At 44.5% G+C, this 27142-nt stretch overlaps 1 protein-coding gene across 4 annotated transcripts in view; it reads right to left on the reverse strand.

Annotated features, from left to right (window-relative positions):
- RAB6A (RAB6A, member RAS oncogene family) overlaps positions 1 to 27142 on the reverse strand; it is a 42701-nt gene that overhangs the window by 9189 nt on the left and 6370 nt on the right. The window contains exons 2-7 of one of the 4 annotated variants that reach the window (XM_069026701.1): positions 8489 to 8547; positions 5900 to 5953; positions 4368 to 4484; positions 4206 to 4311; positions 2313 to 2424; positions 1545 to 1638 (exon numbers count right to left, since the gene is read on the reverse strand). In XM_069026701.1, coding sequence (XP_068882802.1) covers positions 1545 to 1638; positions 2313 to 2424; positions 4206 to 4311; positions 4368 to 4484; positions 5900 to 5953; positions 8489 to 8547 — 542 coding nt within the window. Of the gene's footprint in view, positions 1 to 1544; positions 1639 to 2312; positions 2425 to 4205; positions 4312 to 4367; positions 4485 to 5899; positions 5954 to 8488; positions 8548 to 12448; positions 12814 to 27142 lie in introns of those variants that run through there. The other 3 variants (XM_069026689.1, XM_069026680.1, XM_069026672.1) reach the window with 3 other exon arrangements.

Genomic DNA, 27142 nt, shown 5'->3' on the forward strand with positions numbered 1-27142 from the left:
GAGCTGCTGCTTCATCATCACCATCATCATCACTCCTCTCAGTGAAGCAACTGCTCTCAGTGCACGCCCCCAGGTCTAAGCACTCATTAAGGACTGCAGCACAGAATCCAAACCTTAATTACAAGGCAGCCTCTGTTGTGGCAGGATAATTGGGGGACCCTGGAAGCCAATACGTCCATGGTGGATAATGCAGTGAAAGAGCTCTGAGTTAACACTGCTATAATTATCCCATTATATAGGGAATCATTTTGCTACTTAGAGACAAAGTCAAGGGACATTTTAATAACAGACCCTTTAGTCCTGTCTAGAACATAAAGTAGTTTATAATCCTGTTTTATTACTCCTGGTACCATTTCTGCATAGAAACCATTTGTGTAACTACATATATAAAATATACATGGAATGTCATCCATACACAGAGAATTCCAGAATGGTTTGGGTTGGAAGGGACCTTAAAGCTCATCCAGTTCCACCCCTGCCATGGGCAGGGACACCTTCCACTGTCCCAGGTTGCTCCAAGCCCCATCCAACCTGACCTTGAAAACTTCCAGGGATCCAGGGGCAGCCACAGCTGCTCTGGGCACCCTGTGCCAGGGCCTGCCCACCCTCCCAGGGAACAATTCCTTCCCAATATCCCATCCATCCCTGCCCTCTGGCACTGGGAAGCCATTCCCTGTGTCCTGTCCCTCCATGCCTTGTCCCCAGTTCCTCTGCAGCTCTCCTGGAGCCCCTTTAGGCCCTGCAGGGGGCTCTGAGCTCTCCCTGGAGCCTTCTCCTCTCCAGGTGAGCACCCCCAGCTCTCCCAGCCTGGCTCCAGAGCAGAGGGGCTCCAGCCCTGGAGCAGCTCCAGGGCCTCCTCTGGACTCTCTCCAGCAGCTCCACGTCCTTCTGTTCCCGGGGGACAGGGAGCTGAACACAGCATTTCACATGTTTGTGTTTGCTCTGTGGAGACACACAAGAATTTATGTCTTTTCCAGGTCCAAATTTAAAGAGCCACAGCTCATCTCAGGACATAAACGCTCATTTTTCTGCAGTCCCATCAGCTCAAAAGACCTTTCACTGCTTTCCCCAATTCAAAAGCAACTGATCATCTACTAGAAATAAATAGCTCTGGCTGTCCAGGAACATTTGCTGTCACTTGCAGTGCCTTCCAACAGAGTGGGAACAGCAGTTCCAGTGTCCCCCTGTGCACTGGAAGCATTTTAAGCCATCACGCTCCTCCTTCACTGGTTTGTTCATTCACTGAAACAGAATAACAAACACTCCTCAGACCTGTGTTTCCCCAACTTTTTGTCTCACTCTCAGTCAAACACCAAATCTGGATCACCAAAAATCCAGGAAGGTGTGATTCTGTACTCACAAAGCTTCTTCCACAACTCCTCTATAATTTAAGGGGAAGGAAGCCCCAAGTCATTTGATGCAAGGCCAGGGATCCTTCAGAACCTCAGCCAACAACTCTGAGGGGTTCCTTGCTGTGTGTGGACTACAATTCCCACAGGCTCCCTTTGCCAAGGCCTCCCAATATCCAGGGAAGTGCCACTCACCTGTTTTACATTGTATCCTGCTTTTGCACTAGTTTCAATGAACATTACATTCAACTCTTTGGCTTTCCTTTCTCCTTCCTCGATGGACACTTGTCTGGGGAAGAAAACACAGAGTTAGGGAAAAAGAACCCAAATTTGGACAAATACCTTAATAATTAAGATTTATTACAGTTCTGAAAGCACTTAATGGGTTTTTTTTTCCTGACTGGAATGCAGAGCTGCAGAAAGATATCACCACTTCAGGTACCAGACCCACTTCCATGGCACACCTGGCTCCCAAAGCAGAACTCAGCATTCCAGTGGAACAGCAAGTGTTCACCCCCAAATCCCTGTCCAGAAGGCTGTGCTTTTATGTCTGAACAATTAGCAATCACAGTCCAAAAATAATCATCAAAACCATACTGTTTTAAAAAAGGTCCAAGTGTAACCACCTCATACAGGAGGAATTTTGTCCCGTTTTTCCCTGGAAATGCGTTCCACCCATTAAGCAGAACATTATTAAGAACAAATATTTGTAACCAGTTTATTCATTTACTGAGGTGGGCTGTAGTCAACAACCCCTTCTCTCCTGACATCTGGACAAATTGGTGATGGTTTTTCAACTCATTCACAGCACTGTGATGGAAATTTGGCTTCGCCAAAAAAAAGCGGGTTTAAAATTGAGATTTCTCTAGTGACAGCCATCTCCAGAAAAAAAAATTCCTTAAAATAGAAGCAAACAGCAGCAGAGTAAGAAAAGCATTAGAAAGCTGGATTATTCCTCCATACCTCTTATCTGCTAGATCTGTTTTATTTCCCACCAGCATGATGATGACATCGCTGCCCCGTTCCGTTCTGACATCATCGATCCACTTTGTGGTTTGCTGGAAGGAGTTTACATCTATCAGAGAACAGTGGAGAGGGTTATCACTGCAGGTGTCCCTCACAGCTCACCAGGAAATACATCTGCACTTGGAAAGAGAAGCTTCATATTCTGTGGAGTCGGCGGAAGAGGGTGATGAAGAATCAGCAAGTGGAACCCTAAATCTCCCCCACTAAAGGACACGGAAAGTCTGGCATTAATTTCAGGTGGGCAAGGGCTTCATTACAGGTGGATTCAAAGCCAGGGAGGGAACTGAGTCCATTTATAATTTGACAGCACCTAAAATGAAAAGGCTTATCACTGTGTTTCAGTTCCTTATTTTTTAGTTCAACATGAAGTATTTTCCATAGGGAGTGGGGATAAGTTTTTGCACTCAACACTGCTCATGGCTTGTGTACCTACAGAGGTTCCTACAGTTCCACTGCTTCTCAAAATCCTCAATCCCAGCCTTGCATTTTGTACACTTGAATGAGTAATTTTTATTTTCTCTAGGGAATCCCAGGGTTACACAACACAGCAGCAACTCCTGTGGCACTGAACACTTGCCTTCAAAACAATTTCTTAATCTTTGCATAAAACCAGAAGCAGAAATTTAACCTCTTCACAGGCACTTAATGCTACCTCCTTAAAAGCTGCAAGGTAAGAATTCAGACTGTATGGTGCTTGACAAGTCGCATCCCACAGGGAAAAAGGAGTTGGAGGAAAGCTGCCATTGAGCTCAGCATTTGCCAGTTAGTGACACAAAGAGCATATGAGCAGCCCAAGTAGTTTCAGTACTTAAAAAGGGGGGGGCACTGCAGCAGTTCTTGAAAAGTATTGATTTTTTTTTAATGGCTTCTACTGCAAAGTAATATATTGCGTGCTAGACAGCCACAACTTGATCACTTGCCAGCGTCTTAATTCTCTTTACTGCTCGGCAATATTGAATTTGCTGGGTCAGGAAAAAATTCAGAGTTCACAGCTAACCTGTAATTTTAGCTCAAAGTAAAGTGCCATTTTTAACAATTAGAGCTTTTCTAGGTAAAGCTCCTATTCCTGCTGTAATCTCCTCGTATTTATAAATCAAAGGACAAGAACTTATGCATTTGCGTAGAATTAGGCCATTGTTCTCAGTCAATTCTGGTTTAGAACTGAAATTGTCTGAAGGTCTAGCTCCCCTAAAACAAAACTTCTGCTCTTTGTCAGTGCAGGAACTGGTAAGTTAAGGGGTGTCTGGACTGAGGGGAGGGACAGAAGGAGCAGGGTTGAAGAAGCACTAATATTTTAGTTGACAAAAATGTACATACCTTAGTAAGAAATGAAAGAGCAATTGTTAAAGGGTAAAGGCTTAGTGGTGAGTTTTACATCTTGCAGCACATGAGAGTGGCTGATTCCAAGGAAAATGTGATGTTAATTCGTTCTCCCCGCCAGCCCGTGCCCAGATTTTGTTCAGTGGGGGAGGGTGAATGAAGTGAAGCAAGCTACAACAGCCTCCAATTTGAGAATTCAGATACCCATGAACATGAAGACCAAAAGTCACAGGTGATGTTGTAACCAAAAGGCAGATGGAAGAGTGCAACGAGAGCAGGCAGGACTCGAGGACTGAAGAAAATGGGATAGGGAAGGGTTAAAATGATGTTTCTGAGACAGTTCATAGATCACAACAGCAGCAACCACGGGGCTTGTTTAAAACAAGCAAAGAAACCACGCTTTTGTCATGCCAGGATGAAGCCCAAGCAGATGACGTGAGAGGACATGCAAAGCTAAGCTAGAGGATGAAAAGGGCAGAGTATTAGAAATGCAGAATTCCCCCCACTCACTTGTGATATCATAAACAACAACTGCAACAGTGGAGTCACGAATGTAGCTAGGAATCAAGCTCCTGAACCGCTCTTGACCTGCTGTGTCCCATAATTGCAACCGTACCTAACAAAATCAGTCAAACAAGCAAGAAAAATAAGAAAAAAGGTCAAACCCAGTGCAAAATACCTACTTGTGATATCGTAAACTACTACAGCAGCAGCAGAGTCACGGATGTAACTGGGAATGAGGCTACGGAAACGTTCCTGACCCGCAGTATCCCACAGCTGCAACCTGATCTGTGGGTGGGAAAAAATTAAAAAAGCCAAACTGCCACTAAAAATAAAAGAGTAAATAAATGCTTTATTTTTCCAAAAAAGCTAAATGAAAAGGATAAACTCATGCAGGAGGTGCCTGGGGACTGGGAGCAGCAGGATACCGTCTGCTTAGAGCAATCTCTCCCGAGGGACAATAGCAGCCAAACTGGGGGGTGCAGCTAGCTCAGCTTCCCAAAAAATGCTTCCCTTCCAAAAGGGGAGGGGTGGAATGGCTCAGCTTCCAAACTGAGAGGACCAACAAGAAAGCTACGGCTGAAGTGATGGAATCACCATCCCTGGAGGTGTTCAGAAGTGCGTGGATGTGGCACTTGGGGACGTGGGTTAGTGGTGGCCTTGGCAGTGCTGGGGAATGGTTGGACTTGATCTTGGAGGGCTTTTCCAGCCTCAGTGATCCTGTGATTCTGTGAAATGTTCACCTGCAATTCTCCCTACACCAGAGTTTCATGCTCTGCTCTCTGTCCTCAGGACCCACACAGGCAACCTCCAGCAGCATGGAGGATGGTTGCTGGTGGAAAAGCTGGAAAAGCTACTCATGTCAGTTTTTCAAGGATAAAATGCTCTTTATAACTCTAAACTGCAAAGTAACATGCACAGAGAGGCTGAATGGCTCTTACCAGCAAGGTTCTGGAAGAAAAGGCAAGACACACTAAAAGCAACATGTATGGCAAGGTGTGTAAGAGCCAGCTTGTCCATGGAAAGCACATCTCATCCCTCAAGCACTTTCCATGCAATCCCATTTATTGGGGGTTTATCCAGTACCATAAGCTTCTGCAGCACTGCAGTTTTGTTTCTGCAAATAGCTCAACTGAGGCTGAATTTCTTAATTAAGAATCTGAGCTCATTTTAAACCACAGCTTTGCTTGCACAGAGGAGTGATTTCACTTGAGGAGCTAAAACCGCACCAAGCTAAGAAACGAGTCTCATTTGTGAACTCATCAGAGGCCACCTTCTTTTTAAAAGAGGAAGAAGATGGAGCCAGCTATTAACTGGCCACATCTGGCAATTTGTATTTTACCTTTCTGGTTTGTGGCATCAAAAACTGAAGGGGTTAAGCATGGTTCCCCTTTCTCCAGATTCCCACCATCATTCACCCCTCAAATTATCTGTATCGTCTCTTTCTTCAGAGAGGATGACACCAAAGCACCTTGTGCCACTCCCAAACTGCACCCAAGAGCCCTGCACACATGAACCAAGTGATGATTCCCCATTTCCCATTCCCCACTGCTGTCTCCACAGCGCTTGTCAGTCTGGAAGCAGCTGGGAGATGAAGGCTCAGCCTGTGCTTCCAAGTGATCTCAGAAGTGTGGGCTGCACAAAACCAGATGCTGGTCCTCATTCCTACTGTTCACAGAGAAGAGCAACAAAATCTTACTCACTGTTCGATCCTCCAAGTACATGGTTTTTGATAAGAAGTCAATGCCAATTGTTGCCTGTAAAGAGATGAGAAAACCAACAGCTCTTAAATGAAATGTCAGAACACCTGCAGTGATTTTCAGGGGAGCAGCAGCAGCTGAAACAGGTTGGGTTTCTTATTCTTAAGATACAACTTGATTCAATAAGCAATTTGTTTAATATATCACAACTAGAACAATTCCTTAAAGCACAAAAGGCTTTAAAGTTCGGCTTCAGTTCATGCATATTGACAGTTTAATCCACACATTTATTTGGGTAGCAGCAGGGATTTTTATGCATGTGACAAACTGGTGTCCCTCAGCTCAACCAGGATATGTGGGCACATTGTCTTTTTCCCAACTGCCAAATATCTCCATGGATCTTCACTTTCCCAGGCAGATTAAGGCAGACACCTACATGATCCCTAACAACCACTACAGCCTGGTTTGTCCTAAAGCAGCAGCGTAACTGCGCCCAAATATCCAGACACCAGTGGGAGTTTCATGGAGAACATCCTAATGGCAGTGGGAAGCCATTCCCCTTGTCCTGGCACTCCAGGCCCTTGTCCCAAGTCCCTCTCCAGCTCTCCTGGAGCCCCTTTAGGCCCTGGAAGGGGCTCTGAGCTCTCCCTGGAGCCTTCTCCTCTCCCAGCCTGTCCTACCACGACACAGGGAAGCAGCAGTATCAAGGAGTGGATTCCAGCATTCCCTACCCCCCAGACTTTTACTAAAAAATAGATCTTCTATGATATGTCACATATGGTGCCACAGCACAAGGGAAATCATTCCCAGCATGTCCATGGAGGGGAATCACTCCTGGTAAAATAAACAGATCCAATTGCATGGTTTTATTTCAGGTGTTTGGGTTTCTGACACAGTACAGCAAGTTCTTGTTGATAAGACAGAGGGACACAGCTGAACTCCTCTCATCCAGCATCGAGCAAAAGGAATCCAATGCACAGCACGGATTTTATTAAATGGCAGCTTTCTATTTTTAACAGCTGAACATAAAAACCCATGTTCAAATGATAGGTTTCAGAAAACTACGCATTCAGAATCTGCCAGAAACGTCCAGAACAAGCAGATCGTCCCTGAACTCCCCTCCAGCTCCAGTTACCCATGATCAGGGTGTGATGTGCATTGGCATTAAATACTGGGCTCTGAGGGGTCTCTAGAGAATCCTGGACATCCAAATATGTCTATTTTGGGTTGACACCAACAGGCAATGTGATTTTGGCCAAATTCCTGGAGCTTTTGTGACTGATTCCTTCTTCCAGCTCCAGCACAATAGGAGGTATGGCCCCACCTCAGTCACGACTCCAGGAAAACCGAGGGGTTTGGATGAATGGCTCTGACCCAAGTCCATTAACGCCCAAACTGGGCAGGCAGCACTGATGCCTAAATCCAAGTTATCTTGGAAGCCCTTAGGATTTCTCACTGTTCTAAGTGCCACTCACTGATTTTGCAATCATTTAATGTATTACATCAGACCACCTGTCCTGGTGACACCCGTATTATCCTAGAGCACATAGGGTCAAACCTCCTCAAGGAAGAACTAGGACACAAACTCCGTAAGGAAAAGGAGCAGTCCTAAAAGAAAAAACATTGGGGGGAAAAAAACCCAGTTTAAATAAAAGAACTGCCTTCAATGTCCACGTAATTACAGTGGGAGGAATCAGCAAGGACGTCTGCTGCCTCGGGAGCAGTGACGTGTGCTCCAGCCCTCCCACACTATGGAAGCGTGCCTCTTCCCACAGCTCAGGGAGAACTTCCCATCTCGTTTTTCCTAGCAGCAGCAAGGAGGAATTACTGAAGGAGGCAGGAGGGAAATCACTCAGTTCAAGGAGATCCTTGGGCAGACACTGAGGAACGGGAGAATCACGTTTTCCTTTTTTTTTCTTTTTTCTATTACCTCCTCCTCCCACCCCCCTAAGAAAACCTTCCCAGGCACCAGGGAACAGATTTTTCTCAGTGTCGTGTATCCAGAACGTCACCAACTGTAACCAAGTCATGAAACATGTTCTGCTTGGAGGAGACACACTTTAGGAAACTGAAGTACTTTTATATCTTGCCACATTTTGAGCTCATGCTAAATTCTGGCAGTGGGCAACAGTGGGCAACTGTTCTCCTGGATTGCACAGTGCTAATCTGTAAAACTGTTTTCTAAACTTCCTACATTTTCCTTTTTTTTTTACATTTTGTATGATTTTCTAGCTTGTGTCAACTTGTTTAAAAGAGCTGGGTACCTGTTATGTTATCCACACACAGGGATTTAGATCTGTCAATGGTCTGGTAGAAAATGGTGGATAAAAAACCCCTAGCAGACTTAACAACTGCTATTCCCTGGCTGTGCCTCAGGTATTCCTTTAGAACCACAGCTCATCCTGCTGCAAGCAGCAGATAAACTTCTGGAGCAGAATCCAACCCAGAAGTGCCACTCTGGCAGGTGATTTAAGATCTTACAATTGGGAATTCCATGGTCAGTGCCCCAACTCTTATGGAATGACTTTTCCTGCAATGGAAGACACGGCAGCAGAGGAGTCTTACACAAGACAAAAATACGGATTAATTTACCTGGTAGGTGTTGTCAAAGCTGTCATACATGAACCTGGTGATCAAGGAAGTCTTCCCCACTAAAAGGAGAGAAAAAACCATGGATTCAAGGACCAATTTCAGAGCAAATTTTAAGCAAGTCATTTTAAAATGGTTTACTGTGTCCAACAGATCCATAGTGTGCACTTAAACTTCCCTCAAGGACAAGAGCAGTTACTTGACTTTACAACTGTAAAGTCACTTATTTTTTCGGTATCGTTCCCAAGCATCAGTTCTACTCTGAAATACTTGTGATTTGAGATGAAAATGAATTTTGTTGCTCCACTTTCTACCAAGTCATTCAGTAATTTTAGTTGAACTGAATGAATTTAACAGCCCCTACAACTCATTATTAACAACAAAACACAGTAGTCGGCTGTTCTCACTCATAAAATATGGGAATTATTCACTTTAAAACCCCACCATCCTCACAACACTTATTTTCTTCTCCTCTAAGACCAAACAACACAGCTGAGCTGGGCCAAAGCCTAACTCATACTTCATAGGGTTTTTCCTTCTCCTCCATCTTCACCTGGAAGGGATCAGCAAGATACACAGGAACTGGAACATCTCCAGCTGCCTCATTTTGATGGGTATAAATCCTCTTAACTGTAGGCCAGTTATCTGGGAAGCAACTGAAGTTACTCAAGGCTACATCACCTCCCAGTGTTCTTTCCAACCTCCCTGCAGCTGGAATTTGCCATCTCCCACTGGCAGAGGAGAGGAACTGTGTGACTTGTGTTGGATCCCAAACACTGCTGGTGCAGATAAACGGCAGGAAGAGTGCACAAGGCAGAGCTTGTGCTCTCCAGGCAATATTCCAAGGATTTTAGTTCTTTGCCCGGGTGACCATCCAGTGAACACAGGGATTTAAGGCAAGATTAAGGTCCCTTCCAACCCAAACCATTCTGTGATTTCTGGGGTGAGTTTTGGGGGGTTTTGTTTGTTTGTTTTAAATCTTAACATCAGAGGGTCACCAAAATCTCCAGTATCCCAATTAAGCAGCATTTTCATCTTCAGTGAACTCTGAAAAAGGGCTAAACAAACAGGAACCCAGCAGACAGCCTTGGAGAGATGAGATCTTCCCAAGTCAAAATCTGCATCCCCACGTGAATTTCTAACATATTCTGCTCTGGAGGCAGAGTCAGGTTTCCCTTGAAGCTAAAAAGCTGCCTTCACAAAGGCAGAGTAAATATTCCCTTCTCTGAGTAGGTTTTCGGAAGCAGCGCATCCCAGACGGGAATGATTCCCGAATCCCTTACTCAGATTTGTCCCAAGAATGTGCTGAACAGCTCGAGCTGGTACAGGACAAACAGCCACAGGCTGCTGTGAGGGGAGGAGGGATTCATTCCAGACCCAGTGACAATCCTCAGGAGACACAGACAAGCAAAGACAATCCCTTCCCGCTGCAGCACAGGCTGAATCCCAGGAACTGATCTGCAGCGTCACAAACAAGCTGGTTTTCCTCACGTGGCCACTGATGCAAATAGGCACATTTAATTCTTCACAGGTCCAATCTCACCCAGGAAATTATCTGCTTTGGTAACTCACGACCCCTGAAGGACAATGAAGTGTTCCAGCAAATTTTTCCCTTCTGAGTGACATGTCTTGGATGGGGTCTGACCACAGAGTATAAAATATGAAAATACTCAGTTTATTCCTGGAACCTCCCTACCCTACCTTCACTCATTTCACAAAAAGAGGGGGAAAATAAGGTAATGCTTGGCTTGTTTATATTTAAATATCTGCTTCAACCAACATTTGGAGAGAGCATCCTAATGGACTTAGTTCCAAGACATTTCTTCTCTGAACACACCCAGGTTTATGTTGACAGGCACCAGATCAAGTTGGTATTAACACCAACTGCTCACAGTTTTAATTCCATGAATACTGAGGCATTGCCATTCCTCCTTTTAAAAAACCCAAACTGACTCCTTTTAGAAATCCTGGCAGGAACGAAAGCCCACAGTTCCCACTGTATCTCTAATTTCTGTTCCGCCTTGCTGGCCGTATGTTTCTCGAATTCCCAAAAGGCATTAATTTGGGAGTGATTGCAAGCAAGGGAGAGGACAGCATCAGAATTTGAATTCATCTTGGAAAATGCCAAAATGACCTCAGGAGGCAAATGAAGCTCAGCAGGGAGAAGCAGAACAAGGTAGTGCATGAAGACAAGAACAACCAGCTGCTTAAAATCCAGATGGGAAACAACTGGATAAGTAATCCAGGGGTTATAGCCCAAGGAACAGATAAGACACTCAGGACTTCAGCTTTGTTTCATTAAGATGTTGGTTTGGGTTTTTTTTTTAATCTAGTGAGTTAATTTAATCTCTTGGAAAAATTTCCACACACGAGTACATCCAGGGCAGCATTAGTCAGCAATGCAATATCCTTTAGGGCAAAATATCCCTGGTATGCTACTGGAACAATTCCAAGAAAAAGGTCAATATCACATCCTTGGAGGGACAGAGGTGGGGGAGGAAGTGCTGGGAATGGGGTTTGCTTTGACTGGAGCAGGAAGGATGGTTCTGCTGGACACACTGACAGCTGTGCTACAGGAAGCCAGGGAAAATCTCCAACAGTTCAGGAGCTGAGAAGGAACTTTTTGGCAAAAAAAACAGGCAGCTTGCATAGCTCACAGCAACCAGCTGAAAGGTGAGGGGCAGAAGTGACTTACTGCTCAGGAAAAGTTGTCTGCAGCCACTTTTCCCTCTGTAGATCAAGATCTAACAGCTAAAAGCAAAGTCCAACCACAGTCCGAGCAGAAGGGCATGGAACTGGGAAATTGAGGCAATTAAACCCTAAAATAACTTATTCAGCTGGGCAGTGGACTCTCCTCCCTTCCTTGGCATGCAGAGTTGTCAGATGTCATTCCACTCCAGGAATTTACATCTAAGGCATCCGAGAGTGTTTTGAAGAGGAGGGAAGCCAAGTAAGTAAGTGATTAACCAAAGAAACCATTTGTTTCAACACTGCACCTGAACATCAATTCTGGACATTTTTCTGTCATTAAGAGGCTGAACAACGGCTTCACCAGATAAGTTCTTGGCTCCTTCCAACTTTCCGTCCAACAAAATCTCCACATCAAACAGCTCCTAATCACACAGCTGTGCCTCAGACACCATTGCTTAAGTGCTGTGATTATAAAATCCTAGGTTTTGGGTTGGAAGGGACCTTGAAGACCAGCTCATTCCAACCCCCTGCCATGGCAGGGACAACTTCCACTATTCCCAGGTTGCTCCAAGCCCCATCCAACCTGGCTTTGGACACTGGCAGGGATCCAGGGGCAGCCACAGCTGCTCTGGGCACCCTGTGCCAGGGCCTCCCCACCCTCATAGCCAAGAATTCCTAATATCCCATCTAGCCCTGCCCTCTGGCAGTGGGAAGCCATTCCCTGTCCCTCCAGCCCTTGTCCCCAGTCCCTCTCCAGCTCTCTTGGAGCCCCTTTAGGCTCTGGAAGGGGCTCTGAGGTCTCCCTGGAGCCTTCTCCAGGTGAACACCCCCAGCTCTCCCATCCCAGCTCCAGAGCAGAGTGGCTCCACCCCCAGAGCACCTTCTATCATCTAATTATCAATCAATGTACGCTTCTGAAGGGGTCCAGCTCCAACAGGAATTTTTAAGCTCGGATCTGACTTGTTCAGATGGTTTTCTTTGGCTGGGTCAGCTCTGGAAGAATCTGGAGCTGGTGGTTCCCATCATGAACTGGCTGCTCACCCCATCCACATGAATTCTGGAAGGCTGCAATGTTTTCGTATGTTCTGGGACAAGAAGTAGTCAGCTGTTCTGATATATAAAATAAGGAAACTCCTAAAAGGCAAGGTTTGATCACTGGTTCAGCACAGAAGCCAGCAGACACCCACAAACACCAACACCCTCCCAAATACCAACACCCTCCTGAATCAGCAACTGAATTGTGGCAGCAAACAGCCACGTGCCCAAACATGCCTGAATTAAAAGATGGGAAGTCGTGAAGTTCCTATAAGTGGAACTGCCATCAACCAGGAGAGGCTAAATTCCAAGCCTTCAGCTCACAGAGTCACCCTGATCAATACCCTTTGTCTGGGAGCCTTGAGCCACTGCCTGGCAGGGATTTCACAGAGAGAAGTCAGCTGCAAGATGGAATCAATACGCTGATCTCGTGCTTCCAGCCACTTTGATCCGACAGCAGCCGCTGGAGAGATTCCAAGGTCATTCCATCTGATTCTTGCCTTTTTGCTGCTCCTGGGGAGATCTGTGTGTCCAGCAGCAGCCCCCAGTAGTGACACTGATTCACGGTGGGCTCCCACAGCTCCCACAGCTCCCACAGCTCTCGGTGCCGGCGCGTGCCGAACAGCCCCGGCTGCAGCGCTCTGTGCCGGGCGCTCTACCGAGGCACTGGGGAGGAGGGCACAGACCCATGAGAGAACACAAATCACCTCCCTGCCAGCACAGGATTAGAAGGTCATTTGTTGCCAGAGTCTGCAAAGGGCTCAGGCACCAGCCAGGAGTGACCTACAAGGAAAAGTAATCGGGACTGTGCCACTTGGACTGTGCGATGCACGAGGAGCAGGTCTGACATCCCCCTCTCATTTTCTTAGGCATATCATACTAGAGATTCACATCTTGTCCAAGGATTCTTCTGGAAAAGTCACATTTAAATTGCTGACTTCACCTAGTGGTCGTTTAGAACTTTCAAAGCATCAGCAACCAGGAAAAAAAACAAACCAAGAAATATTTGCAAAGCAAAATAACCTTATAAGTAATCAGCATGTCCTGCCTATTCAACTGGAAAACTGCACTTGGCCTCTCCCAGCTCTCAGAAGCAGCCTTGGCTAAAAGATCCAACCTGCTGAAAGCCACAGGTAAAGGGAGGAAGTAGAGGAAAGCCTTCTCCTCACAATAGCAGATAAATTGCAGTGTAATCCCAAAATTTCACTTGCCCTTTGCATGACTCCTTTCAGATTTGACTGAAGGATAAACCCCAGTGACACTACAACTTTCTTTCATAGATAAGCTCACCTCAAAATCTTCACTGGAATTATTTTGCTGGGAAAAAAAAACAACCCAAGGCACCCAGAGGAAAAGCATTGCTAAGAACAATATACTGAATTATGAATGCCTCAAAACCATTTTTAGATTTCTGTTTAAAAAGAAGCCCCAAAAGGAAGATGCACAGAGTTGACTTAAAATGATCTGCATGAACCAGTAAGAGTATTTTTAGGTATGTCATTCCCAGCACTGGAAACAGAAACGCTGTATTAAAGTGATTAAAGCAGCTTCTTTAAAAAATAATAAAAACAACCCCCATCCTCCTCTGCTCTTTGCTGTCAAACTATGGAAATTTCACCTGGCTCCCTCCAAGCAAGAAACAGAACTCATTCATTATCTGAGGCACTGACAGAGCCACCAGACTGCATTCATCCAAGGAACTCTCAGTCAGGTGAAGTTTATCCCAGCCACAGTGAGGAACTCGGGGGATGGAATCCAGTCTACTCCCAGGGAGCAGAGGCAAAAGCCACAGCTGAGGAGGTCTCATCTCCTCACTCTAATTAAAAGATGTTTTTACCCTGATTTTTTTCCCTATTGATTGCACTCCTGCTTTGCTGTCAATCCTATTTTATTCTGCCATTTCTTTCCTGGTGGGATATAAGATCAGACCAAAGGACCACCTGAGCCAATTCCTTGCAGTTTTAAGTCCTGAATAAATTAAAAAAAAAAAAATCAAGAAAAAATAAAATCAGTAAAAAGCCTGCAAGATATGAACCTTCTTGAAATCCATGCAGGGACCACTCTAAGTAGTATAAACAAAATGGTTCAAAGAGCCCCTTTTAAGATAATTTATTCCCAGCCTAGTTAAAGATCTAGGTTATAAATTATTCTGTCGTCCTATTATACAGATGTGCTTCTTTAAAAGAAGGAATTTAAGATTCTGTTTAGGAAGTTAACACAGAATATCCAGAGAGTTACAGGGAAACAAGACCCACAAAAACATGGAACAATTTAGGTTTGATTATATACCATTTTTGTAATTCAAGAGATGCTCCATCATTTTCTACCTTAAATACATTCCATTTCATTCCTCCCAGAGAACAACTCACCTTGATTTTAGCTGATTCTGGGTTTGATACTCATTCCAAGTAGAACAAACAATGGCCTAGAGCTCACGGCAGAGATCAAACACGGAGATCAGGCAACGGAAATTAAAGCAGTGACAGCGAATCCGCCGGCTTCGGAGGGAGCGGAGCACAGGGAGCACCCTCTGAACACAAAGTCCCTCCAACACAATTCCAGCAGTTTTATTCCTTCTATTTTAGTGGCTGCTCCTCTGACAAAGGACATTTGCAGCTGCATTGCTTCCCACAGAACCATGGCCAGTGAGGACCTGCACACAACGTGCTGATGCCAAATATTGGTGTTTAGGTATTTCTTTGGCAGTTCAGGACACGTTTTGGTCCATAAGGATACCTCTAAAATGCAAAAGAAAAATAAATCACAGAACCTTTTTGGCTGGGAAAGCCCTCCAAGATCATGGAGTCCACCCATTCCTCCATCACTGCCAAGAACATCACTAACCCACGGCCCCAAGAGCTGCATCCACAGGGCTTTAAATCCCTCCAGGAATGGGGACCCAGCAGCTCTCACAGGGCTACGAAACAACACCCACATGGCAAACCTCAGCCCCAAAATAAGTCAAAGCCCTTTCAAGAACTTACACACTGGCTGCAGAACCTGCTCCAACCTGCTCTGAACCTCTTCCAATGAAAAACAGCCACAAGGATGCTGCTGGCAGGAGTTTGTCCACGACTGTTGGGGAAAGGAGGACAGGCAGCAGAGCAACCACCTCTGAAAGGGGTTTTTGGCAGTGTATTTGTGGAGGTTTTATGGCATCCTACCTCGAAAAGGAACTCTAGAAAGGCAGACACAATCAATAACAATGTCAAACAACTGCAGCTGGTCTTCTTAGACCAATGAATCCCTGCCAATCCTTTATTTCTTTTCAGGTCACCACCACAACAAAGCTTTTATTTTGCCTTTTAATTAAAAGCACTATTGAAAACTGTTTGATACAGTCCTGGATCAATTACTTTGGCTTCAGGGATTGCTGGCAGGCTGGAGCTCTGAATTTGAGAATCGCTGGCCTGTACCCACAGAGCAGGGGAGAAAACACACAGAAATTCAAGGACTGGATGTGGAGGATTCCCAGAGCAGCCTGTCCAGCCTTGGTGAACTACAGGGAAAGGTGGTCTTGGCCCTTCCCTGTTTTCCATTTCCATTTGTTAGCCAGCAGTTGACAAAGCCGAAAGAAGTAACTCCTCACAGCCATCACCACAGTTATTCAGACTATTTATAGCAGAAACAATCAAAAATAAAAACTCTAGAGAAACTGAGTGGACAACATGAGAGACTTTTGGAAGTTCTGGAGTACCTCAAGGTAATCCTGAAGCATATGGATGCCCTGGAAGTGTCCAAGGCCAGGCTGGATGGGGCCTGGAGCAAGATGGGATAGTGGAAGGTGTCCCTGTCCATGGCAGGGGATGGGACTGGATGAGCCTTAAGGTCACTTCCAATCCAAACCATTCTGGGATTCATGAGAGAGTGTTGAGCCTCTTAAAATTCATTTATTTCCTTAAAACACAGGTTTTAACCCCCTTCCAGATGATCAGTAATAGCACTGTCCCAGTGCTCCACACAAAACAGGGATGAATTTAATGAGATGCAGTATGTGATCAATGAACCAGTGGAACAACCAAACTGGCCTCTTTCCTCTGCCCTCTGTACACAGCCCTGAGTATTTTAAAGTACTGAGAGATCCTGAACAAAAAGTTGATTATATGCTCATTGTAAATTCAATTCCCTTTATCCTTACAAAGATTCTGTCTGGACTGGACTTTTCAAGGCAAGATGAGACAGTTTTATTAGAGCTGAAGGTGGAGAGTCGAGTTTTACTCATTCAATGAAGCAAGAAACAGCACAGCCAGAATTTTGCTGCTGAGGAAATTTCCATTTTCCTTTTACCCTGTGACAATCAGGTGCCTTGAACTTCAGTCAGCTTTTTGTGATGGGAGAATTTCTGAGCAAAACCTTTTAAAGCCTTAACATCCCAGCAATTCCCAGCAACTTCCCAAAGCAGAAAGTGTGACATCAGCCTTTAGCTCCCCAGCCAGCCCTCAGCACTGGTAAAAAAAGCTGCATTTAGCAAACTGGAACAGACCCTTAGCCAGGGATAGGAGCCTAAATGGATGGTGGGAAGCTCACATGAATATTTATGAGTGTCTGGTGCAGAGCAGCAGGAAGGGAAGCATGGAGTGGAGTGAACTGGCATGATGTAACAGGGAATAACAAGGAATGACACCTACCCAGCAGATGAACACACTGAAAGCTGTTCTGGGAATGGCTGGGATCATCTGCAGCTCGTTCCCACGTGCTGCAAGAACAGGGATACAAAGGAAGGAGCCAAGCCCTTTGCACAGGAGCACCATTTTAAACTCTAAGGATGTGAAGAGCTGCCCTGATCCTGCATTTCACATGCTTTTCCTTCCCAAGACAGGGTATAACTTGATTTTCCTGAGTTACACCAAAAAATATCTGCTCTGTTTGTTACAGCCCCAGGAAAACAGGGAAGTGCAGCTCCTCAGGGCTCAGGGAAATGTCCTCAAGCAGCACCAGAGCTGTTTGTCACCAAGGAGGCCAAGATTCAGCCCTTCTCCCTGGCCAGCACCAAAGGCTCATTTGTAACGGCTTCTAAAAGAAATCTGTAATACTTATTTCAAGCCATGCCAAAAATTAAGTTTCACACACGTTTGGGATTGTGTTTTAAAGACCTGCCCTTGCTACTGAGAAGGAAATACAAAACAGGATTTTGTCACAACCCAGATGTCATCAGAGCAAAGGGGTTTTACTTCAAGTCAATCTCTCTGGGCAATAATCCATGGAAACATGAGTTTTCACGCCTGCCCCTTCCTGTCAGGCACTTCCATCATTTACAAAAAGGGACCAATTACTCCCTTATCTACAACAACCAGTAATCAAATGATTAACACTTCAGTAACTGCCTTATAAAAAAGATGACTATGAAAATATGTGTTAGCCTGAAAAGCTCATTAATTCTCATTCACTGTTCTCTTTGGGTACCTCAGAGCATGTTCACAGTGTTGTTTTCTACAATAATTCATCCAAGACAGAAGGAAATGGAGGCTGATGCACTTTTCTGACCTAGTGAGTGTTTTTTCCCAGGGTGTTGCTGCCAGGCATGTAACTCCACTCCCTCACTTTTCAGTCAAATTCAGTACAATGCAGAAATCAAGGATTTCTTCTCTCTCTTTCCAAGAGATGCTTTCCAAAACCTACCGGTTCAAGGCTGGTTCATGTCTGCAAATTTGAAGTTCTCAGCCTTGTTTTAGATTACATATACCCCTGGACAGAGACACACATTTGGGATTCAATCTAGCTGAACATTAGTCTCCTGAAGCTAGGAATGCAGAGCTAGTAAAGTTATTAAAAACCTGCTCTCTTTTTCTTTAAATGAGAAAATTTTCATTTTATTCCTAGTCTTGCAGTATACATGGTCTAATTCCTGCTGTACACTACTGCAGTTTGCTTCAAGTATTTGGCAAGAGTTATCACAGAATGGGTTGAGTTGGAAAGGACCTTTAAAGATCATCCTGTCCATGCTCCCTGCTGTGGTTTTCATTCTGAACAGCTCAGGTGAAACTTCCCTTCCTCAAGGGAACCTGAACAGTATTTCTGCCACTGCAAAAGATGTGAGCAGACAGTGACAAGTGGGAAAGTCTCTTGTTCCTCATGGTCACATCTCACCTGCAGATTCCTCCTCCCACTCAGACAGCTGAGCTGGCTCACTGATCCATCTTACTGGTCCATCTCCAGTGGACAAGAAATTGCCTCTAAAAGGCAGAGCAGCAATTCTCCCAAAGGATCCTTCCTTTTACACAATCATTCCCAGGCATACTATGTAAAAACCCAGGAGGGTTTTACAGCTGACAGCTACACATTGAAGGACAACCAGATAAAAGCCTGCTCTGCCACTGATCCAAGTATTCAGTGCCATATGGATGTATTTTATGCAGTCCCTGGGCATTTTAAAACCAGCAAGAGAAGCAAAGAATTGTCACTTGTATTTAAAGCTCAGCAGTAGCTAAAGGGAAAAGGAAGAGGCAGAAGAGAGTATTTTCTATTATCCATCTTTTTCTAAGGCAACATCAGGCTGTTTGCTGTCTTTAGGCAATTTAGAATCCTATTTTATTTAGCACTACACTTTTTTCCTGAGGGAGATGCCAGTTAGTTTTACCTGGTATCTCTATTTCTCAGATATAAACTAAAGCACAAGTTAAGACTGCTCATGACTGGCCCCAAAGTAGAAGGCACAGCCTGGACACATAAAGCTGGAAAAAGCTCCCCTTTGCACTTTGGGATGTGAAAAGATCACACAGATCAATAAAAATGTGTGGAGACTCATTTACAAGTTTAATGACAAACTCAGAACTCTTTCCTGCTAAGCAAATCCTAATCAGCACTGGCAGAGTTGATAAAAGTAGAACAATATCCATGATTATTAATGCACAGGAAAGATTTCCTTTGGGATCTGCACCAAGCCTTGTGACAGGGACAAAAATACCCAGTGATAAATAGCTTCATTAACTCTTGTGGGTTTTGTCAGTAATTAGCAAGACTGTTCCAAAATGGGAAATAAATGAAAGAGCACAATGCAAACAAATCTTGTTCTGTTTGCTCAGTCACAGCCACAAAGAAATGAAACAGTAAAACCGGGTCAGCCTCTGGTTCCGTCTCAAAGTCCCACTTTGGAATTTGTTTAAACTATTAAGGTGCACACTGAAAAGTTTTCCTATAAAAACTGGGGTGTTTTTTACATCCCGTTGTACAAAAGAATAAACAAGAGGCAACCCCTCACTGCTGAACAGGAAGGAGCAAATCTATTAAATATAATAATTCAATTACTCTGTCAATATAGCAAAATAAAAAAGCATGGAAATGTTACCTCCTCAGCACAGCTATAAAAATTCATTTTAAAATCTAAGCCTTATGTTCTAGAGATGAAACCTCTTGTCTGGTTTTCTGCAGAGGAATTCCAAGCCAAGCCTGTAACATAACCAGTGCTATTTTCACAGTTTCAAAGGTTTCTAAAAGCAACAGAGCCAAAACGAGTGTCTCAAGTGAAAGACCTCCAGGCAATCCCAGTTCTCCTCCTCCAGCATAACACCAAGCCCCTGGGAAGTGACACAATGCCACGTGAGGAGCCAGACTCCCAGTTTTCTGTTGGAGGGAACAGCTGTCACCTCTCATGTTCAGTGCTCCATCTCCCATCATTTCGTACAAAAGGGGCAAATATTCTGCTTAAATATGGCTGAAGGTAACTGAGGTCTGAAGAAGTAAAGTCCTGCCCATTTCTGAATGCTGGGTGGGTTTTTTTTAATTTAATTGAGGTTAAACTGGTGTGGAAGTCACAAACTGTCTTCAGCTTCCTATAGCCAAGCAAAGTAGGAGTTTTGACTTGGAAGAAGAGCCTTGGAATCCTGGAAAGAGCTGCAACCAAAATGCTGCAATGGAGTGAATAAAACATGCACGTGAACACCTGGGACAACGGGGAACAGCAGGAGCAGGAAGGGAATCTCACAGTGTGGTAAACGTGGTTTCACTCAAATGAGGAAGAACAAACCCAAGATAAGGTAACCAGAAGATCAAGATTTGCAGTAATTCCACAGATAAGGAAAACAAAAGAACACAGGACACAAGAATTTTGCCCAAGCCATAAGGGATGAGATAAAGCACCTAAAGGAAAGGGCCCAAACAGTTTTGACTCCTAACAGGCACAGGACAAGTGGCACAAAAGCATGGAAAACCCAAGCCATGAGCATCCAGCTGTGTCCCAGCCTGTGTCAGAGCATCTGGGCAGAAATCACGGCCCCTTGGAGGACAGGGATCAGAGTGGATACTTAAGATCTACTCTACAGTGACTGTGAGGGAAATTCAGATTAGGATGCCTTTCACTTCCATGCAGATGAGTTTAAAACCAACCAAGAACAGGAACTGTGGATGATACACTCATGTTTTCATGGATATTAAACTTGGTTAATTAACTAAAGGGCACTCACAGGCCACCTTTACATTTCAGACACTTCTGTGCAGTCTCTCATTATTTGCCAGGAGTGAAAAAAACGCCAAAATTTACAGACTCACGAGGATATTTTTTCACCACAGCCTGAGGATTTTGCTTTCCTTCATCATCTTACATAGTTAATTTTTTTAAAATAGTTTCCAAAGAGGCTTCAAACATTCTCCAAAGGACTTTACTATTCACGAAATGCCTCAAAACCCTCAGCCATAAACACTGGTAACACAAAGCAGCACTTCACAAAACTATCACAACACTTGGAAATATTGTAAAGCTCATCCCAGGGATCTTTTGACCAGGTGTGGATGACCATGGAGCTAAGAAGGAAGAAGGAAGATTTAGTAGTCCAGATGTCCATGTGATCACAGTCTCTACCCAAACTTCTTAGGAGTAAGGCACAGCGAGTGGAGGAAGGAGCTCTGCGCTGTGACATTTACTATTTCCTTCTTCCCAAAACAGCCTGCTCATTATTGCTCCAGTAATCCCAACAGCACCACTCCAGATAAACATTGTCTTAGCAACTCAATTTTTGGACAAAGTATCAATTTTGGATTGTGGTGTTTGAGTTGAAATTTCAGAACAATTCAACTTTGTCCCAGGTTATTACAGCTTTGCTGCGAGCACAATGAGACAAATTAAATAGTTTTAGAGACACCGCCAAATATTCTATTCTATTCTATTCTATTCTATTCTAGCCCACTTGCTTCTCACACAAAAATTTGACCTATTAAGTTTCAGAGCCCAGTACTGAAGTTTTGTTGTTGTCATGCAAGGGTGGCTCAATATTCACTTTATATATGATGGCAGTTAAAGCCCCTGGGGGTGAAGTCCCTTTTTGAAGCATCTACTGCTTCCAGGCTCTATCATTCCAGCACTCCATTAAAAACCAGTGCAGGACTGCGCAAAATCCCACCAGGAGGCCTTCAGTAATTAATCATTCATAAGATCCAATTTTTACATCCCAGGACTTTATTTTTAAATACCTAATTATCTGCTTGTAAAAGGCTTTAAAGATATAAAGTGCTACATATGGAGATCAAAAGTAATCAAGCCACTGTGGACAGACATTACGTTGGGAGGGTGGATTTGCTCTGCCAGGAGTGGTTCTGGGAAGTGCAAATTCCACATGGGCAAAAGAGGAAGGAGCCAAGAGCTCCTCCATCACCTGAAGCACAAGAGATCCCTTCAACTGATTTCCAGATTTATAGCCACTTTAAGTTCCCAATTTAAGTCAGAAACTAAATGCTACCAAACCATTTCGGAAAGAAGGAGCAGACGTTGAAAACACAATTATGAATTTCTGATTTAAATACCTTTAACACAGAATTTGTTCCCATAACAAACCATATTCATGGGCAGTTTAGACAGAAATCTGCATTAAAATCCTCAAACAGAACAGTGTTTCCCAAAGTAACTTTTGTTAAATAAACTGTAAAGGATAGGCTAATGCATCATCTAATACGGAAACTCTCTCCTGGACCCCTCAGAGTTATATTCGTGAGGCAGGAGGAGGGAGGCAGCAGAGAGCAGCAGGGATAAAACTGGCAGCCACCTGAGGATGCCTTTCTGAAGGGAAGCATTCCCTGCTTTGAGCACTGAGCGCTATCCCAGTGCAAGCTAAACCAGCAGACGCCAGCATCCAGCTGAGGGAATCCAGGCATCGCTTCCCTACATCACATGCCAAATGCAGCCCTTGGAACAAGCTCCTGCTCTCTTCCCAAAGCTGTTTTGCCCTTGAAAGCACAACAAGCAATGCTAAGTCAGCCATTTCCAGCGAGGAATTAGAGAAGTTTCAGGAGACCTATTAGAATGCAAGGGATTACCATCCCCTTCCCTTCCCTCCATCATTTAGCCCAGTTAAATTTTGCCTAATGTTTCCCCAGCACCATTATCCCACTGGCAAAACAAGCAAGTACTTCCTCCTGCTCCCTCCTCTCTCGACTACCTACACTGCCACAGAGAAATTTCTGCTCTCTCACACTGTGGTGACAATTTTCCTGCCTGGGGGAAGGAGAAAAGGAAAAGAAGAAAAAGAAAAAAAGGAGGAGGAGAAAAAGAAGAAAAGGAAGAAGGAGAAGGAGAAAAAGAAGAAATGGAAGAAAGAGGAGGAGAAAAGGAAGGGAAGAAGGGGAAGAGAGCTCCATATAGCATCCTCCTCAGCAATTCCATCTGATTTCCACAACCTACCATCTCCTGGGCAGTGCTGGAAGAACTAAGACCTGCTCTTTCCACACAGCAGGTGCAGAACAGCTTCCACAGGAGCTCCCTCAAACTCATTCTCCAGGCAGACACACAGGTGGGTCTTCTTCAGAAGCGAGCTTGGACAAGATCCTAAAATAATCCTGATTGAAGGTCGATGCAGCCTGGCTTATGAAGAGGCAGCTCGTAGGGAAAAACCTGCCCAGAGTACATTCATTAAGCACAGCTCTCCTCCAGGCAGCTGCTGATCCGAGCTGACAGGGATGGCTGTCGAGAACACCTGGGGACCGGTGCAAAAATAACCGGAGCCGCACCAACACACACGGGTTTGTCCACATGATGCAACTCCCCGGCAAGGCAGAGGGAGAACAGCTGGTGTAAAATATAGGACACTGATGCCAGGGCATGTGCAAGGGCAGCACAGAATCCTGGGGTTTTGCACCAAAAAAACCCCAACCACAATTTATTTGTTAGCAACAGAAACCCAAACCGTGTAGAAACTGAGATCAGCACGGCTGAAGGAGCTGCAGGCTCTGGGCTCCTCAGACACCTGTATGGGTCCAGGCAGCACATGGCTACGAAACCCTGAAACTGAGGATTCAAGGGAAGCATGTCCTCACACCACAGTATCTGTTGCTCCTTCACATCTCTGCTCCTGAGCTGTCCCAGCTTTCCTCTTGGGAACTGGGGCAGGACAGAGGCCACCAGACACTCAATGCCCTCACTGCCTGCACTGCCTGGGCTGCAAGTTAAGAACTCCAAGCTTAAAGCATCTTACATCAATTCCCAGCTTTTCAATGGGAAACTTCTCCTCTAAAATCTTCCTCTTTTCCTCTAAAATCTTCCTAACTGACCTCTCCACATGGAGTTTCAGCCAGCTGACAATAAACCCGTTCCTTTCCAGCTGTGCTTCACAAATGCCTTGGGAAGAGGTCACGCAGGGTCTGCAAACCCAAGGTCTGACATTCATCCATAAGAATTTTAAAAATAAAAATAGCTAGTCCTTAAAAGGTAGAAATTTGGTTCCAAATAGTAAATGGAACAGGTTTTGTTGGTGTTTTATTCTGATCTTTTCTAGATGAAAGGATATTTCAGAGAGAATTGTGGGGTTCAACTACAGAAAAAAAAAAAAGTGGTTATTTGAGAAATTGGGTTTGGAGTAGAAAATTCTTTAGAGAAGAATTATCTACACTCCAACTGGGATACAGTATCTTGAAATAAATACTCTCCTCCAGCAGTATTTTCCAGAAGAACAATTCCTTTCTATTAAGGACACATACTATTCAAGTTCCTATTTAATTGTAATATTTACTCTCGAAGACTTGTTTCTAACTTGAGCAATTCATTGTATAAGTGCACACAGAAAATATTTTGGGGTCTTCAGGCTGCCCTACCTAAAAACCAGGCTTAAGTGCACCACAGGGTTGGCTCTGGACTCACGTTTTTAGGCAAGCAGCTGAGAAGCACCAAATCCAGGGAAAAGCACAGAGCTGTTTTGAGACATCTTAAAAACATCTCACGTAGAGGACACTGCTTCCCCTCCTCCACTTTCCAAAAGGTAAAGCTAAAAAGCCTTTGCTCTTCCTGGGATCTGGAACCAGGCAGGCAAAGTCAGATCTCACATCTCTGCCTCGCTCTCAGCTGTGCAAGGCTTGCACAGACGAAACATCAGCCACACAATTCCCCAGGGAAATTTTTCTCTAGATGGCAGGATTTACTGGAGGGAATGTGTAGTAATTCACAGAAGGCTCCTTTTGAATTTCCTAAAATCTCTCTTGCATTCTCAAGTGAAAATGTAAAATTCCTAAGGCCAAGGAATTTATTTTTAACTGTAAATTACTCACTATGACAGTACAGGGTCCATCAAGCCTAGAAACACAGGCAATCTATGAGCCCTTTACATTTCAGCAGAAAGGAGGGAAATATTTTAACACCAAACCAGCTGATGAGTCAAGATTGGAAAAGCCTTTTTCACTGGGAAAAGCTTTTTTCAAGTCTGCTGTTGCACTACAGCATCCAAATAAAGAGGTCAATTTTATGGGACACGAGTGTTTGATCTGCCTACTGTTTATGCAGTGTCAGGGAAACAAAAAGCCATCCTCTTCTCCAAGTCACACTGTGGTTTAAGACCAACTAAAAACAAAAAAAAAAAAAAGTGAAAGAATTACAGTCATGACAGTGGTGGTACAGTGGTGGATAAAAGCCACTCTGATGACTGACCAGTGAAAAAATGTAACTCAGCTAGGAAGAAAAATGGGAAGCTGGAAGAACAGAAAGAATAGGAACCTAACTATGATGTGAATACATAAATATTTAATATTAAGAGGCAGCTGGAAAAGCTGAGAAGAAATTACAAGAACCAGTGAGTGAGTCTGGAAGTGAGAGACTGGAATAGACCAACCCTGTGAAAACCTCTTTGTAAAGCACTTCAAGGTCAGGAAAAAAAAGGAAAAAAAAGGTTGGGATTTCCTTGTGATAATACTCCAAATGTCTTCAGCCATCAGCCCCTCCTCCAGCTGTGTCCAGCTGCTCTGCTGAAGGATTCACCTCCAGCATTATCCAAACCAGCAGCACAGCTCAGCTCGAGTAATGTCATCCTGGCTTTTATGTGGACACAAGTGATTTTTCAGCCACTTGGAGTGAGCCAAGGACAAAATGCCCAAAAGCTTCTCCAGAAGCAAGCACAGGGAAGGGGAAAGGGAAAAAAATAGACAGATACTATAGACAAGACAAAGAAGGCAGCAAACCTCTAGCATGAAGACCTCCCTAGTGCTGCCAAGGAAGGTCAAAAAGGAGTCAGAACTTCCTTTGAGAGACAATGTTCTCCATCTCCTCCACCACCTCACACATCCACTGGATGATTCCAATGCCCAGCCAGCTCAGATTTCTCTGCAAAGCCTTCCTTCCATCAGGCCATTCCAAAAAATCCTCCTGTCACTGACACCAAGGGTTCTCACAGCCAATTCTGTACCAGCAGAGGAGAACAGGAATGAGTGTTTTCTACTCCCAGAAAAGGCAACATCTCCATTTAAAAAAAAAAAAGGAAGCTGCAGAGAAACACTTCTGCACTCTCATTAATCCAGTGCTGTTTGCCCACTCCTGTGCAGCTCCAGAGCCTCTGCAGGGCCAAAGCCCCAACCTGTTAGCAGGAATTCTCTCCTCCCAATTCCAGCAGCAGCTACCTGCACCCCTTGGCAAAGACCACACTGACAGGCATCTTGTCAATCCTGCATCAGTCACTGCTTGGAGCTTTGCCATGGATGATGCTGCACCCTCCAAGGGCCCCTCTCCTTTTCGCTACGCATCTATTCCAGCTTTAATCCCCCTTCACTTTGTGTTGCACATATCAAGAACATTATGAAAATTAACTTGCTGTAACTCAAACCTAGACAGGGGTATGGACAGGAAGCACAGCAGGAAGCATTTAGTGGAATGGAATAAACTGGCCCCTGCATTAATTACAGCAATGCTGGAGTGGGTTGGTTTTTTCTGCAGCAATTGCTGATTGCTCCTGAAGAAGCAAACCATTAAAGAAAAGTCACTTAGCAGGATGAATGGCACTCGTCTATATGGTGCAAATGTTAATATACAGAGGTTCAAAGGGTCACAATTCAAGACAGAGAAAAGACCAACTGAAAGTTAAGACATTTTCTCATTAGCAGGTTTAGCTGCCCCACCTGGTTCTGGCCACGTCTGAAGACCAAATACTGCTCATCAGTATTGCTCCAGTATTCCTTCCCAACCCTTTCAATTCTGGGAAAAAATGCTTTCGAGTTAAAGCAAAGCCTTAATTCTGTGTGTTGGTAACACCTACACATGTCTGGATGAGAGAACACTACGAGCCTGCGAATCTTGGAATAGCTGGGTGGCATCTCCAGGGGATACTGGCAGCTACTCGAGGCATGGAGACTCTTCCAAGTGAGCCCCAAAAACCCTGCTCATTAAAATGGAAGCAGCTGACACGGGTGACATCAGCACGTGCCTTATGCTCAGCCAGGCACCTGCAGGCATGGAAGCAGCTCAGGTCAAGCAGGATTTGCTCCTGGAGTTCCCAGTTAGACTCCAAAGCAGCAAAGGGTGGCATTTCCAGCCCTGGTCTCTGTGATAGGACTAAAGGAAGAAGTGCCAGCGGGGACAAAAATGCCCTAGGAGAAGGAGAGGGCCTTTGGAGAACATCCCCTCTTAAACTGGTTCTAATCACTATCAAGAACCTCAAGGATTTTGTGTTTGCCTTTGTAAAAATACTTCAAAAGTCAAACTCCAAGACACCCCAGGATGGGTTCCTCAGCTTCCTGTGGGCATGCTGTGACTAA

The sequence above is a fragment of the Aphelocoma coerulescens genome, chromosome 1 (assembly GCF_041296385.1).
Source record: "Aphelocoma coerulescens isolate FSJ_1873_10779 chromosome 1, UR_Acoe_1.0, whole genome shotgun sequence".
Lineage (NCBI taxonomy): Eukaryota > Metazoa > Chordata > Aves > Passeriformes > Corvidae > Aphelocoma > Aphelocoma coerulescens.